Source organism: Leuciscus leuciscus (genome assembly GCF_965113295.1).
Source record: "Leuciscus leuciscus genome assembly, chromosome: 22".
Classification (NCBI taxonomy): Eukaryota; Metazoa; Chordata; class Actinopteri; order Cypriniformes; family Leuciscidae; genus Leuciscus; species Leuciscus leuciscus.
Genome location: NC_138746.1, coordinates 12,440,213 through 12,456,307, shown reverse-complemented (window position 1 = coordinate 12,456,307; position 16,095 = coordinate 12,440,213). Strand labels below are relative to the sequence as shown.

General features: G+C 36.5%; 1 protein-coding gene across 8 annotated transcripts in view; it reads right to left on the bottom strand.

Annotated features, from left to right (window-relative positions):
- Nucleotides 1-129: 129 nt before the first annotated feature.
- The window catches only part of camk2g2 (calcium/calmodulin-dependent protein kinase (CaM kinase) II gamma 2), a 61,525-nt gene continuing 45,559 nt past the window's right edge, over nt 130-16,095 (bottom strand). For 2 of the 8 annotated variants that reach the window (XM_082154124.1, XM_082154125.1), the window contains 9 exons: nt 12,599-12,676; nt 10,412-10,456; nt 9,993-10,047; nt 6,859-6,963; nt 4,472-4,603; nt 3,949-4,024; nt 3,204-3,298; nt 2,837-3,085; nt 130-2,755 (listed from right to left, as the gene is read on the bottom strand). In XM_082154124.1, the coding sequence (XP_082010250.1) occupies nt 2,853-3,085; nt 3,204-3,298; nt 3,949-4,024; nt 4,472-4,603; nt 6,859-6,963; nt 9,993-10,047; nt 10,412-10,456; nt 12,599-12,676 (819 nt within the window). In that variant the 3' untranslated portion in view covers nt 130-2,755; nt 2,837-2,852. The remainder of the gene's footprint in view (nt 2,756-2,836; nt 3,086-3,203; nt 3,299-3,948; nt 4,025-4,471; nt 4,604-6,858; nt 6,964-9,992; nt 10,048-10,411; nt 10,457-12,598; nt 12,677-16,095) is intronic. The other 6 variants (XM_082154129.1, XM_082154131.1, XM_082154127.1 and 3 more) reach the window with 5 other exon arrangements.

Here is a 16,095-nt window from a genome sequence, read left to right as displayed (position 1 = left end):
TAAGCATCAATTGAAAGCGGAGCAGGAGAGAAAGACAGTGATGTTGAGATTATCTTTTATTAAATGCTTCCAAATGTTTCAACAATAACAAAGCTATGATGGTTTAACAACATTCAAACAAACACTTGATAGATTTAAATTCATAGTTTTATTAATTGTATGGTCATGCAAAAAAATCCAGCATCCAATTAAACCTCAGAGTATAATCATATGTAGTCCCATCATATATGGTTACAATGCAAAAAAACTGACAAAAGTGGGGCAAACATACCAAGCTAAAGAGCATTGTTAATTTCTTTTAGTCCATTTCTTTACAAAATTAGCATTTTAGCATTGGAAACCATATCTCAGAGCCACATGTCATTTACCTTGAAGATGCAGGTAATATACACATATTTCAAATTTAGGTAACACAGACAGTGAAAATTATTACAAGAAAGTTACACATGCATATTTTCCTTCTGCTGAACTGCATATATGGTTTGGTTGTGAGAGTTATTTAGTTCAGGAATTATTCACGTATCATACAAAGGCGTTTGTGTCCATCTAACAGTCATAAGAAATACAAGAACTATAATCTCCTGGATCTGGAAACAACTCTTAACCATTTACATTTTTTATGTAAGTTTAACAGACTAAACTGCACTTTTTTTCATATCTGAGAGGACACACTATGAGTGGAGGAAGTGGCCAGGCAGAGACTAGGACTGATCACACGGTTAAGAACACACACTGCAGCAGAGAGCGCTGATGAAGGTATGGCAGACATCACAGTGCCAGACGGTTTCATCGGTGGACAAGTGAACTCACTAACAAGATGCTGTAGGGCAGGAGTACTCTCTTTCCTCCCTTTTTTCAACATATAAACTTGGGTGCAACATTTGCCCAACTTTAAAAGGTAATGTGTTACAAGAAATGGCTTAGCACAGAGTAAAGGGGGGAACGGCAAGCCCCCTAGGCGTCACAATTCACACACAGGATTCTACATAATAACACAGTCAAGAACAGTGTTCCAATGTATTACAGTCACAGATCAAAATTAAAGGGAGCACAATGTGTCCATGTGCTTTAACCGTCATTTTTTAACTATGCGTGTTTACTGTGTGTTTACTGTGTATTGAAAGTCGGATGAAGACGACTGGCTAAGAGTTCGAATCATCCCTCATCAATGATCTGCATTAGTATTTACAGGTTACACTGAAAAAAATAAAATAAAACAAGACCTAAAAAAAAAAAATCAACATCCCCAGAACAGATTCTGCCACAAAATGGACCCCAAAACACCCTGGAACTGCATTCATCAAGTCATTTTCATTCAATAACCAGCCTGTGGATGCTCAGGTGATCACTGTTTTACCAAAACCACACTCAAGTCACTATATATGATGATGAGACATAATCAGAACAAGTGTACAGACACTCACGGAGGGGGTAATGTGACAGTTTGGGTCTTCTTCTAAAGTGTGGACCCCTATGGATGGATTTCATAACCTGAAGTTGCAAAGCAGTCCACAAAAAAGTGAACAGAACAGCATAGTCTCAAGCTTGTGTGCAAAACAGTACAGGCCATTTCATTTTTTCCTTTTTTGACATGCTTATAGTCTACAAAATTATATGCACGCAGCTGGAAGCCTAAAAGAGTGAGCAGAGTAATCGTGAGCGTGTTTGTGTGTAGTGTTTAGCGCCCCCTGGGGACCAAGAGACATACAACAAACTTGAATCAAAGTAAGTGAGAGTTCTGCAACTTCAGGTTCAGAGAGCCAGGAGGTTATGGGTGTAAACATACATGAAGGCAAGTAAACCAACCCAACTTGAGTTTAGGCCTCACATGGAAGTGTGTGGAAAGAAGATCTACGCAAAACACTACATAGCAACGAGCATCTTGAACCCAAGAAAGAACATTTATACTTACACAAACACACACATCTCCTCACCCTTTTACCCCAGACACCACAGACTGTTTTGTCCTTTCTCAATATAAATATCTATTTATGCACAGCTATATTAAATCCTGTCCCACTTTAAAACATTTGTCTTGAAAACACAAAATACTTTCAAATACAGCATCATTCAGGAAATTAAAAACCAAGAGTTCCACAAAAACACGACAGAAAGCCAGAAAGAAAATCTTCCCCAACCCCATTCTCCCCTTTTAATAAAAAATAAAAGCAACATTAAAACATCCTCTTCTCAAAGTCTAAGAGTCTACACTTTGGTGCGTCAACGTCTGATAAAATGTTTCGTTCCCTCTGATATGCCATGCCATCACATTCTATGCGTAAAAAAAGAGGACATAACAGAAAAATGTTTTCTGAAACGTAATAAACTCACACCATTTACCCTTAAAACGGCGTGTGCTCTTCAAAAAAATTCACATTTCTGGTTCTAACTTCCATTTCTACCAGCTGTTAATTACACATGTGAAGATCTCAATATTTTACAATATATTATTAATACTTTAAACACCATTTCCGAATGTTGGGCAGCAGAGATTATGGTTACAGACAATACAGCGCCCCGTGTGGGCATTAGAAGCATGCAGCATCCAGAAGGCAGGGCTGCTGCCGTGGCCGCCCGCCACACATCTAGCTAGAGTTGGACTAAAGTGGTGGCCACTTTTAAATATATTTCTTAGTTGTGTAAATTTTTTCCCTCACGTTTTCGAAACTTCAAGAGGTTCTCTTCTGGCCGGGCTCCAGGCGGCAAGACGTGCACGGAGAAGAAATGCTCCAATCAGCTTTAGTATTCAGGCATGCTAATGGAGAGAATATGAAGAATACTAAATAATGTTTCACTTGTTGTGTCAACACAAAGATGTCTGTCAATCAGTATATACCTTTGCCCTGTGTGGTTCACTGTAGAGGTGCGGCAGGCGCTCCGGAGCAGTGGAAGTGGATGTTGAGCCACTTGGCATCTCTGCGGTGCCACACACGCGTCTCCTCTGATTGGCTGCTGCGTGGCCGGCCCTGGCTGTCGATGTACTGCGTCAGTCGGATATAAGCGATGCAGGCGGCATCCTCTCCGATCAGGTGCACGTGAGGATTCAGGATGGTTGTGTGCACAGGCTTACTGTTCTTACTCAGCACTGTAGTCAAACACAGGCAGTAGACAAAGGTACCATTCAACAAGTGAATTTGCTTAAAAATACAACAAACTTAAACATCTTTATTGCACTTTAACACATTAAAAAGCATTAAGCCTACAATTCTCAAAGTAGAACTTATGGAAGTCCATTCCCTCGACCAGGTTTCCAAGTGCCTCAGGCTCAAAAGAGGTCAGGCCAGGGTCACAGATTCTCCTGGAACAGTAAAGGTTACAGAGATGAGAATGCAAAACACTTTTCAGTTTTGACTGTAGGGCTTTATGTGCTTTCAATACCTGCCAGTCTGAATATCAATGAAAATACCATAATACAATACAATAATTCCCTTCCTTTCATAATCATAAAACATTGACAAAAATACGGCATACATTTTTTTGTTTAACTTTACCTTAAAAAAATAAAATAAATTATATATGCAAATTGCCGTAATCTTATTTACCATGCACACATTTGCAATATATTACAAAAGTTAAACATATTCTACAGAAAATGGTTGGTGATCTTAGGTTGTATATTTAAACGAAATATTCCATAAAATGTTTCATTCATGTTTTAATTTAACACACTAGTGCTTTTTAGAATATCCACCAAAAGTGCTGATAAAACAAGATTTTTTCAAATGCTCTCTTAATTACCAGCAGTATCAATTAAAGTACTAAATCTTAAATATGGGGTTTGTTCCTATTAATAAATATAAGATATTCTATTTTCTATATACGCAACATTAACATTTTGTTGGCTGTTATTTGGGTGAAAGTTTACCAACAAAAATGATCACAATCCATAAAATGCTCACAATGTTTAATCAGTGATATGTGAAAACAGCATTTATAAACAGTACTTACGTGTAAGCTTCAAAATCTCCGTTGTTGATGGCCTCAATCAGCTGCTCCGTGATTTTAATGATCTCCTGCTTTCGTGCTGGTGTTTGGAGAGACAGGAGGAAGCACAAGGACACAATCAAGGTTTATCCACATCCATTATTTGAAAACTGCAAACCAATGTTGTGCTCCTAGCTGACCCAGAAATCTCATTCAGCCCATGATTCAACAGGAAACTGTCTTTCAGTATCTACCCAAGCATCCTGATTTTAGCACAAGCAGAGGTCTTGAATGACTTGTATTCAATGATTATTAAACGCTTATGATTTCAACCCGCTCAGTAACCATAAGCCAACCATAAAGTACAAACAGTTCACACTCGCATGAACTCATAATTCCTGCGGATGGACATGTTTCGCTAGAGGACTGTAATAGTGTGATGAATTGCAGGGGCTTTTGTAAAACCAGAGGGAATGTCAGGATGCCCATTTAGAAAAACATCCAATTCACCATATCTCTGTCACTAAATCAACAGTCTAAGACTTACACTGCTGCCTGTGCACGCTGCTGCCCCCTGGTGTTGTGGAGGCTGGAGCAGGTACAGCAGGCTCTAAATCAGGACAGGAGCTCTGACCTGAACTGCTCCAAGCAACATTCTTAACATCATGTGGTGGTTCGGCTGCAAGACAACGGGACACATAAACAAAACTGCAACTATGCACACGGAGATGCTAGGCCACAGCAAAGCAAAAGCCTGACAAACACAGTGAGCACTAAACAGAGACAGGCTGTGTTTGGAATAGTATACTACTCTACTACTATTGCTACAGCTGCATGTATCCTGTGCACAATATGCACATTTTCTGTATGCAGAGCTGAATGACCAGTTACACTTGACAAAACATGCAGTATTAAACAGAAATGTGTGAAATACTACATCCCACAATGAAATGAGCTGAAATTCACCTTCGTTTCTAATGTGATAAGAAATGTTATTGACTTATTTTTAACATCCATTTCTTCACAAAATGTCTACAAAAATTTCAGCAAGACATTTTTATACTAAGTATTTATCATTTTATATTTACATTTTTTTTTTTTTTTTTTTTTAAATAGTAGGCATTATACAGTGTATCCTGTGTAATACTAGTTAGTAGTACACTAGTATTCTATTCCAATCATAGACAGTGTCACTAATTCATCTAGATCAGTGGTTCTCAACCAGGGGACCGGGGCCCACAAGGGGGCCTCATTAAATTTCCAGGGGGGATTTAGGTTGACTTGATACTTTTAAGTCATTGTGTGTGCATTAAGAATTAAAAATAAATAAATAAATAATTATTATATTAAAATAATCAAACACTTAATCTAAATTAAACATCTAGAAAAACTAAATCAAGATGTAATAACTGTATACTGTTTTCTGCAGTTAATAAAAAGTTTGAAAACAAGCAGCTTTGTCATGCAGCAGAAATACCTGAAATATCTTTTATATCCTATAATGTGAGGGAAAGAGGGTTGAATATTGTGTTAGACAACGGAGACTTCGAGCCCAAAAGGCTGAAAACCACTGATACTAGCATGCTTCATAAAACATCAAGCTACTGCAAACCATGCTTAAACCACTGCATGTGTCACACAGAAAACACAGCAATTAGATTATAACTGAATTTGAATAATGAACATTAACTACACAATAGCAGACGTGATAAATATGTATGAAAATGATTTAGAGGATTACAGCATGTTCAAGCAACTGCTACAGAGAGCTGGCAGTGCTTGTTTTAACAGTCCAGCAGATGGTGGCAGATCTCAAGGGTTTTTTTTCTTCTTAGTTTTTTAAAAAACAAAGACCTGCAGCAGTCTGGTTCAGTGGTTTGAGCAGTCGCTGAACTCAACATGCAGCCAAGAAAGAGCAGAGATGTATAGGGAGGACGGCCTGTGTTATGACGGTGGCAGTAATCTATATACTGAACTAGCATAAGCAGTAGGAGTAAATGAAGAACACAAGAGGAGTAATGGCCATACTGAGTAGATCTAGGCAGTGTGTGCATGTGTTGAGAGATGTCTGGCGTGTACAGTCTCAGCACGGGCCCTCTGCTCATCTGTCACACTCAAAGTATTCAGTGTCACAGATAAATAAATGAAAAGGTCACTCTGACTGAGAAGGTCAGTGCAATTCTTTCCATGTCAGAGGTGAGGACGTACATGAGTAAAAGGGCAAAGATGGTGGACTGCGAGAGACTCCAAATCAGGTAAAGTGACAATCTCAGTCCTTGATTGCTGTGCGGAGTACAGTAGATTATGTGGCGTGCATTTTGTTGCAATGACTCACGAAAGCCATAAAATGCCATATTATTGTCTTAAAGGGGTCATATCATAAGGGATTCAAATGTTCCCTGAGCTTTTGAGATAAACTACAAAAACCCTCCATAGCATTCATTTTAAATCCACAATACAAAAAGAGAATTTACTGAAACTAAATAGTAAATATGACTGAATCTAAACATCCACACATTTCTGACAATTAAACTTTAACAGTATTCACATCAGAAAAAAAATCTGACATCTGAGTTTATTTTTACCAAACCGGTCATTTCAATACGACCGTAACTGTTTATGCATCACATTTAAGCAATACAATTGCTGCCTATAATGATAAATCAATAATAAACTTAAAATGTATGATATGACCTTCATACTGACACCAAAATACAAGATTAGGGCATTTAACAATGTAGATGTCCAGTGAGTCCATCTCAGCCAGATATATTAGAGTAACATATTAAGTAATGACAAGCTTAGAAAGGTGAAATACTCTAGGTTAGCAGTGGGAACAGTAGAAACGGAGAGAATGTGAGGTAGGGATCAGATGAGTCCAAGAGGGAGTTGTAGGAGCCGCTGATAAGGTCACTGCTGTAGCAGTTGACTTACTGGGTAGTGGGCAAGGGGGAGAAGCCTCGGTCTGAGGAGCCGGCTCATCGGAGCCACTGCATTGGCTGACCACTGCACTGTCAGTGCTAGCCTCGCCCACCGATACTGACACAGACAATTCAGGGGAAAAATGTGACATTTGTTGTGGTAAGTTAAACCACAAGGCACCAACCTTTTTCCAGCTTGCCTTTTGTGCTGACACAATTTGCATGATAATCGTCCAAAAATATCAACAGCACACACTACACAAAAAAAAACACTCATGCTAAGACACAATGTGCATGCAACTTAAGAGCAGAAAATAATATAAGGGTAATGTTATGTAGAAAAAACAACAAAAAACAAAACAAAATTAGCAATATTTTCTGAGCCCTGAACTCTCTAATACCTCGATACCAGGACATGTTATACAACTGTTTGTTTTAGAAAAAGCTACAATACTTCTCTGTCTTGGACATTTTTGCACCCTAGTATAGAATGTGAGATCTTTGGGCCTTTCTGCTATGACGCAAGTGTATTAACCCTCAGAGACTTACTGTTGGAAGAACTGCAATGGTTATTTAAATAAAATATCTTTGGGATAAAACTAGGAAAAACATCATGATGACAATAGGGATTCATTTCATTGATTAAAAAAATGAAGTAAAAAAATCACAATATTGTGAAATAATATTACAATTTAAAATAACATTTTCCTATTTTAATATATTTTAAAAGGTCATTTATAAACTGAATTTTCAGCATCATTACTCCAGTCTTCAGTGTCGCATGATCCTTCAGAAATCATTCTAATGCTGTTTTGCTGCTCAAGAAACATTTCTTATTACAGTAGTAAACATTTGAAGTGGATCAAAACCTTTCATCAAAGTTATACATGAATTTTGAACAATACCCGTTCTTGTCTTAGGACAACTTTGATCAACTTTTTTAATCCACTTCAAATGTTGACTACTGTATTATCAATGCTGAAAATAGCTTTAGTTTTTTCAGGATTCTTAGATAAAATTTACAGTTCAAACAGAACAGCATTTATTTAAAATAGAAATCTTTGTAACATTATAACTGTCTTTAGAGTCAATTGAATGCATCCTTGCTGATAAAAGATTAATAAAAGTATTAATTTCTTAAAAAAACAACAACTTTTGAACAGTAGTGTGTATCAATATCTGTGCTTAGGTCTCTGAGGGTTAAATCTCAGAATATTGACTATTGAGCGTACCTGACCATCAAGCTTAGATTAGTGTCAAGCAAAGAATGATCCTAAAGCTCTACTGACTCATTAAACCTCTGCTTGTGTTTCCCAGATTGAATAGAAATGATTAAGGTATCTTATTATCTAACAGCCCTCAAAAAGCAATATAGAAGCTCAGAAAAGCTCAGAATTGATCAAAAAGGCCAATCAGATGATGAATGGTGCCATGATTATATATAATTGAGTTGAACCCATTGTGCAATATTGCTGTGTGGTAATGAACCACCATGTGACTCTGCTAGACAACATACTGAGATGTGATACGGAGGCTCAGTAATTCTCAGAAGGGGTATTTGTTGCCAGTAAAGGTCACTGCTGTAAAACGAATATTCCCTCAGATATTGTGGACATTCATTATGCGAACACAAGACTTTGTGATCCATCAGTGTCATGGTAACTTTGGCAATCACAGCATGGCTCCTTTTCATAGCAAAGCTTGTGCTGATTCATGATAGCAAATCAGTCAGTCTGACCCTGTTTTGGTCCTTTATATAACATTACACAATAGCTGAAGCTGTAGTGAACAGCAATGTATCTAGAGCTGACAAGCTGGCCGTCAACACACACGCAAAGCAATTATCATACCATGAAGGTCCTTTCACCACACAGGAATCAATCTCACTGTTAATCTCTCACTACCTGTATCTGTATATTTATTCCCTCTGGCCTTCATTACCACTATTTGGGAAGGTGTACAAGCCTTGACCCCATTCACATCTGGTATTAATGTCTGTCCAAAGCAATTTGTGATCCTTTCATTGAAACCACATTCAGAGGTAGTCAGAAACACTACATAAAATGCATTCCGATGCGTTCTTGACAATTTTTCTGTTAATATAGAAAACAAAACAACGCAAATATGATAAACAGAATGTCAACCTTACTAGCTTGACTCGACAATTATCATCGGTTCATATTTGATGTGCTCTATGTATGTGTGTTGAACAATGTTTATATGTAAATAAAAACCTAAATAAAATCTGTTCATCATATTAACCAATCATGTCTCTTCAGAAGACTTGGATTAAACCTCTTGATTCATACATTTCTTTTACCATCTCTTTACAAACTTTTAATTAAGCATCAAAGTTTTCATGTAATGGATTTTCAATGGAGGGACAGAAATTTCTCATGTTTTATAAAAAATCTATTTATTTGTGTTTAGAAGATAATGAAAGTCTCATGGGCTTGCGAGGGTGAGTGAATGCAATTCTTAACTATTTGAACTATTTTCTGTTTTGGCAAATTGGTGGCAAATTCAAATGAATTTGTACAGTCTCATTCGTACTTTTCTCATAAAACTAAAAGTTGTTTTCTCACATGATTGGTTTGGTAAATGATGACAATTTTTACGTTTGGGTGAACTATCCCTTTACGTACTCTTGGAAAAAAAGTGAGGATGTTCTTTTACTGATTTAGACAGTCTCAGTTGCTTCTGTTTCTTTATCTAATCCCAGATGAACTCAATGCGGAGCTCAGATCTCTGTGTGGACCATATACCATCTGATGTTGGACTGCTTGGTCATACAAAAATCTCACTGCATAATACCAATATTTGCAAAAGGAATGTTTGGAAATCTAAAATGGATTTTTCCTACTGACACACTAAATCAAAAGAGACAAATAACCATCTTGAAAGAAATGTTTTTGTGAAGCATCTTTTGCACAGTACTGCATGTAGTCAAAAAATAAGAGACTGTGCCCACAAAACCTGTGGTCACAGGACAGATCTAAATATCAGGTGTAAACATGGCCTTTGATTCTAATGATGCGTTTAAGAAATATTTATATTTTGAACGAACTCATACACATATACCCTGTTCTGTAGATCCCAGAGAACAAAAGAAAGACATGCAAAGTACATGAGGAGTTGATAGTGTACCTTTCTTATCTTTCATGTCCTCCTCTTCTGTGGTGTTACAGCTCTCTGTAGACCCCTGTGATATGTGTGAGAGAGAGAGAGAGAGACAATATGCAAGATGGAGGGGTGGTTATATGAAGGTGGGAAGAGCGAAAAAGACAGGGTCTATAAACCATGTGGAACAATATATGGTGCACACACTGTAAACCAGCAAACACACACATAAAGAATCACCCGCAAGCACAGATATACCCCAGCACACCCTCACACACACACACAGACCCCTGACAGGAACACACCGAGCCCTGCACAAACCAGCCAACCAAGCATGAGGGCAAGTCCCATTCACTTGAGTGATATTTGTGAAGTTCGGGGTTGTGGTTTTAGGAAGTAGCTCTAATGACCCGCGTTCAATGGCAGAGCTGAAAGAGGTGGCTTACCTTGATGCCATCGGCTGGATTGTGCACGACAGTGGTCTGTGATTCCTGGGGGAGGCAGGAGAGAGTTTACCATGCGGGGCTGAGGGAAGAGGGTGAGGGGACCCTGACTCCACAACTAGCATGATGTGACTGTACAACTGTCAGGAGCATTGAAGACTTCTGCGTTTGTTCCATAAGCTAATAATGCGTATACAATGGCCCCAAAATGTTTTTGGGCACTTATTTTAAACTTTAAATAGTATGAATTTCATTGCATCAGATGATAACATTTACAAGTGGTATTTAGTATTGGTTGTTTGTTGTTATAGTTTTTCATTTATGCTAAATTAAAAAAACAATGTGCTTGTGATATAGTTTACAAAAACAAATGCCAATTGCCAATGGTGTTGTTATACAATGGACATATTACACTAATAGCCAAAAATTATAATTCATTGAATGGGGATAATAAATATATAAATAAATGTCCTTGTGCTATATTTCTTTCAAATTAATGGAACTCGATTTGTTGAAATGCTTGATAATCAGAAATAACAATCAATCAATAAATCAATAATAAAATAATGAATTAATAAAATTAATGAAATAATGGAAATAAATAAAGCAAAGACTGTACTACATTTACTTTAAAGGGATAGTTCACCCAAAAATTAACATTCTGTCATAATTTACTTACCTTCAAGTTAGTCAAAACCTGTATGATTTTTTTTTGGTTCTGCTGAAACCAATCAGTTGATGGGTCCCATTGACTTCCATAGTATTTTTTTTTTCCATACTATGGAAGTCAATGGTGCCCCACAACTGTTTGGTTACAAACATTCTTCAAAATATCTTCCTTTGTGTTCAGCAGAACAAAGAAATGTATACCAGTTTGGAACAACTTAGGGGTGAATAAATGATGACAGATTTTTCATTTTTAGGTAAACTATCCCTTTAAAAAAAAAAAAAAGCTACATATAATACAATGGCATTAATTTGTGTTTAAGTGTATAGGGTTAGGTATCCAAATACATTGAGGCCCCTGTATACAATAACTATAATGTTTTGTAAAGAAAGACATTATACAAAGAACTTGAAGTTCAATGGATATGCATGCAAAGATTGGGTACTTCTAACCACAGAGACAGTGGAAAAGGAAGTAGTCAATAGGCTTGAGAAGTCTCTCTCCAAGACCAATCCCAGTCACCAACAGCACACAGACATAACAGAAATGATTAACACTGCACAAACAGTTAGCTTTCAATGCCATAGTATGTTATTTCTCCAGAAAACACAAAGCATTGATCCCACCTTTGCACATACACACACCCCACATATAAACAAACAGTCTTGCGCACTAGATCCTACTTTATTTCCACCACCACTAACACAACACCCTCTAATAAGCAACCTGTCAACGCAGACCTGAAGATGCAGTCCCTACGTGCTGAGAACCAGTTACAATTTCATTCAAAATAATATTTAAATAATATAAATTAAATAAAACATTACATATCAATTAAATACTCAGATATTTAAAATTCACATTTTCTTGCTGATAACAATGATCTTCGACTTTTAGAACCCACTGTTCCTTGACTGGGTGTGCGTGTCAGTTGACAAATTTGTTTGTTGACAGATCTGAAGTACCTCTGAAGTAGCACTATGTCCTCTGAAGGCTGTGAACTGGGTAAATGAGCAATTACCCATACTAATAAAAGTTAGGAACTGCATCTTCAGAACAAACAGAGCAGCTCTGCTTCCTGACGTAAAATTATCCTGTTTTACCCTTGGAGACTCGACTGTGAGATTCAGAGAAGATGCAACCAGGGATTATCTACATATTACTAGCCTAAGAAAATGTTCTCACTTTAATATGGTCAGATACTGAACAAAAAGAAAAGTTTTTGAAACTGTCTAAAGTACAGGGGTTGTCTACTAAGCTGTCAAACTTCTCCTGCGAGTTTGTTTGGGTAAAATAGGAAGTCAGAGAGAAATCCACAGGCACAAACTAGATGTTTTAGTTCAACTCATCAAAAACCATGAGTAACGTCACACATCTTCATCTGAGTGGATTGAGCGATGATTGGTGGAAGTCAAAATAACAGGTATGGGACAAACTGATAAAGCCTTTCACTAAACAAAGACTTAAGAACTAAGAAAAGGAAAGACTATGAATGAAGGAAATAAAAAGTTAAGATGAGGTACCATTGGTGCAGTGGATGATATGCTGCTGTCTTTGGTGCTGCTGCTTACTACACTGTTTTTGTTGTTGTTTGTCTGTGGCTGGGGCAAAAAACAAAACAAAAAAACAATGACAACACAAAATAAACAGAGCCATTCCAAAAGGGTCCTCGCACCATCGGTGCTCGGTTTCAGTGCAGTTCAAGAACTGACAACCTCAGCTCATTCTAGACATGAAAGGGGATCTGTATGGGTAAATTAGCTTAGAAATTAGCATAGAGCACTTTTAATGATACACTTTAATAAAAAAATTAATTTATTAAAAGGCATGTTTTTGTGAGAGTTGCGTTATGGAATTACAGATTCAAACTACTCATGGTCGGTAATACTAGCAGAGTCATAAAATAAAATAAATATTGAAATAAATCCTCCCATATCTGTAAAATCACATTACAATTCTTGATAAAAAGAAAGATAAAACATGGTGGGCTGTACAAAAAGAGACAGTAAGATTCCGTTACATGGTTATGTTCCTTGATATACAATTTGGTTGTTTTGGAACTGTTCAATTATCCTAAAATATGACTAGAGAAAATAAGTAAATTTACAGAGAATAAGTATATTTTGTTGACATTAATAATAATAATAATAATAATAATAGATTCAGTATGTGTGTATGTAAAATTTTTTCAACCTTTCATATGCAGAGACATTGTTAAGTGCTGATACTGATAGAATTTGTATTTGAATATATCCCAAAAGATGGATACAACGGTAAAAAAAAAAAGTTTTTTTTAAAGTTTCAAGGCTACAGATATGAACATAAATGTTTGGTATTTACAGAAATATTTAAATATACTATTTTGCTGGCACAGTAACAATTAGAGGCCAATGTTACTGTCAAGGAGTTAAGGGACCCTGATAGGTCACTAGTGCATGCAGTGAAAAGCTTCAGCGAGAAGAGTTTATGCTCAGACCTCGGACTCCGTGAATCAATTCAGGGTAAAACTAATGATTCAAAAAGAACAAAGGCTGACTATAGGAAAGAAAGAAGAGAGGCGGCAGTAAAATCGATACAATTCTTGTGAAGAATGTTCAAGAATCCTTACAGAAAGATTAGAACAGGTTACACACGGATCAAAAAGACTGAAGCAGAACAGCAGCCAAAAGTTGTTCATCCCAAATGTTAAACAGCCATAAAGAGAAAGGAGAGAGATGTTTTTAAAGAAACTGCTTTATTTATGCATTCAGTCTCAATTATTTGACGGTTATTTTTCAGCATTTTTCAGGAGTGATAGAGGCAGCAAGCTTGTAAGTGACCCGACTATATCATTCCTGAAAAACGCCTGTTAATTTTCTGTCAATTCATATGTTTTAGATGCTTATGAAGAAGGAAATATAATTAAAACTAAAACTATATTTTATTGTAATATTTTATGCAAATATTAAAAAATATAAATAAATACATTCATATTAAATAAAATATTATTATATTGTATTTATTAGGGCTGTCAAGCGATTATAAAAAAAAAAAAAAATCCAATTAATTACACAATGTACCGATTAATTAATCAAATTAATCGCACATCAAATCTGGCTAAGAAATTACTTACAAAAGACTATTTTAAATCATTATTGTGTTAAATGAGAAAAGCATCAAATAGTCATTACAAAAAGTAGCTTTAGACAAAAAATATTTAATTTGATTCAACAGAATTTATTACACAAACTTTTAGGCTTCAACGGCTATGAGGGTGAGTAAATAATGACAATTTTCTTTTTTGGGTGAAGTAAACCTTTTTTAATGGATTTTACATTAATATGGAAATAAGATTTTTTATTTTTTATTAAATGATACTCTAAATAAACTAAACTAAAACTGCCAGTAGGTGGCAGTTAATTTCTAAATGAGTAAGTCATCGAATCATTCATTCAATTTGTTCAAACGGCTGATTCATTCAGGAATAAAGTAAATGGATCTCTTTATAAATTGGCCATTGCATCATTGGTCCATCCAATTGATTCGCTCAAAATGCGGATTCATTCAGAAACGAAGCACTGCTGTGTGTTGCTCGGAGATGCACAATAGTTCTGCTACGACTTTACATTGGCAAAACTGAGCAAATGCAGACAATATTAACTTTGTGTTTATTGAACTGTTGTATAAAATCAATATCACATTTGCACTCGTTCAGGGCAAAAAAGCACTCTCGTGATATTGCTTAAGTATATCATGATAGAAATATGAGACAAAAACTCATACAGGGGAATTTTTGCCCTGATATTCTGAATTTTAGGGGCATTCCAAATGCATTGTAAAGGGTACATCACTCAGTGAGTTGTTGGTCTGCTTCATGTTTGTCACCACTCACCTGTGTGAAAAGTAAGATGAACTGCGTAGGTCGGGGGCCTTAAATGCATTAATTTTAACACGTTATTTCCCACCAAAACTAATTAAGTAAAATAACATGTTTAATTGACAGCCCTAATATTTACAATAAATTTTTTTTTTTATAACTTCATACAAGATGTTAAAGATGATCAAATCTTGTGTCCAAGACTCTAATTGAGATCACTGAATCAATTAAAGGCTCCTTTAAGTTTATTATTAGATTCCAAAAATCACATATTCTCAAAGACTTGGCTGGAAAATCACAAGGTCTACTCAATAATGGGGACAATGATAGCCACGAGCAGGAGTAAAACTGAGGAAAGGGTGTGCATTTGTCTGGACCTGATGGAGAAACTCAAGACATGAGAAATGGGGATCTATGCACACTGTCTGAATGATGTTTGTTCGATATTAAAAATGTCCCTCTGTGACGAGGCTAAAACAGAAAATCATGGAAATCCATGATATGGTTAATTAAACATTCTTTAGAACCATAAACAAATATGAAAAACAGAACAAAAAAAAAGGTGCGTTCTAAGTAGTAAAATTTAACATACAATATTTTCATTATCGTAACAAGTTCCTCTTTACTTGTTGTCAGGACAAACTCGATGTCACAGGCACTGCAGCTATTGCCATGGCAACAGATTTCGCCTGGCAAACTATGGACTGTGGGAAAAAGGGGAGTTCCATTGAGAGAAAGGCTTGTTTGTCTGTGTCTTAACAGTCTGTTCCAATATCATTTAAACTCTCTCTTTCTTATTGAAGAGCACCAAGTAAGAGCCCTTTGTACTCTTTGTACACCTCAGCCCTGGTTATTATCAGTGGCTACATGAAAGCGGAGACAGTCGAACTGGAGGAAGCTCACAGGGTGTATCAAGGGCTTGCAGAGGTCGTGGAGAAACCTCTTAGACAAAAGCCCTGGTCTGAGTTACAAAGAAAGCACCAAGATGCAATGGTAATGAAGAATGAACTTCAAGGGGAATGGGATTCCAATAGGAACGTGTGTATGTAATAAAACAGAGCTGAACGGGTGAACATGACTCTGTTAATGTTTGATGATCCCATGACTCACAAAACCCTACGATGACACAAAAAAAGACCCAAACAAACTCTCGAGCATCTCAAC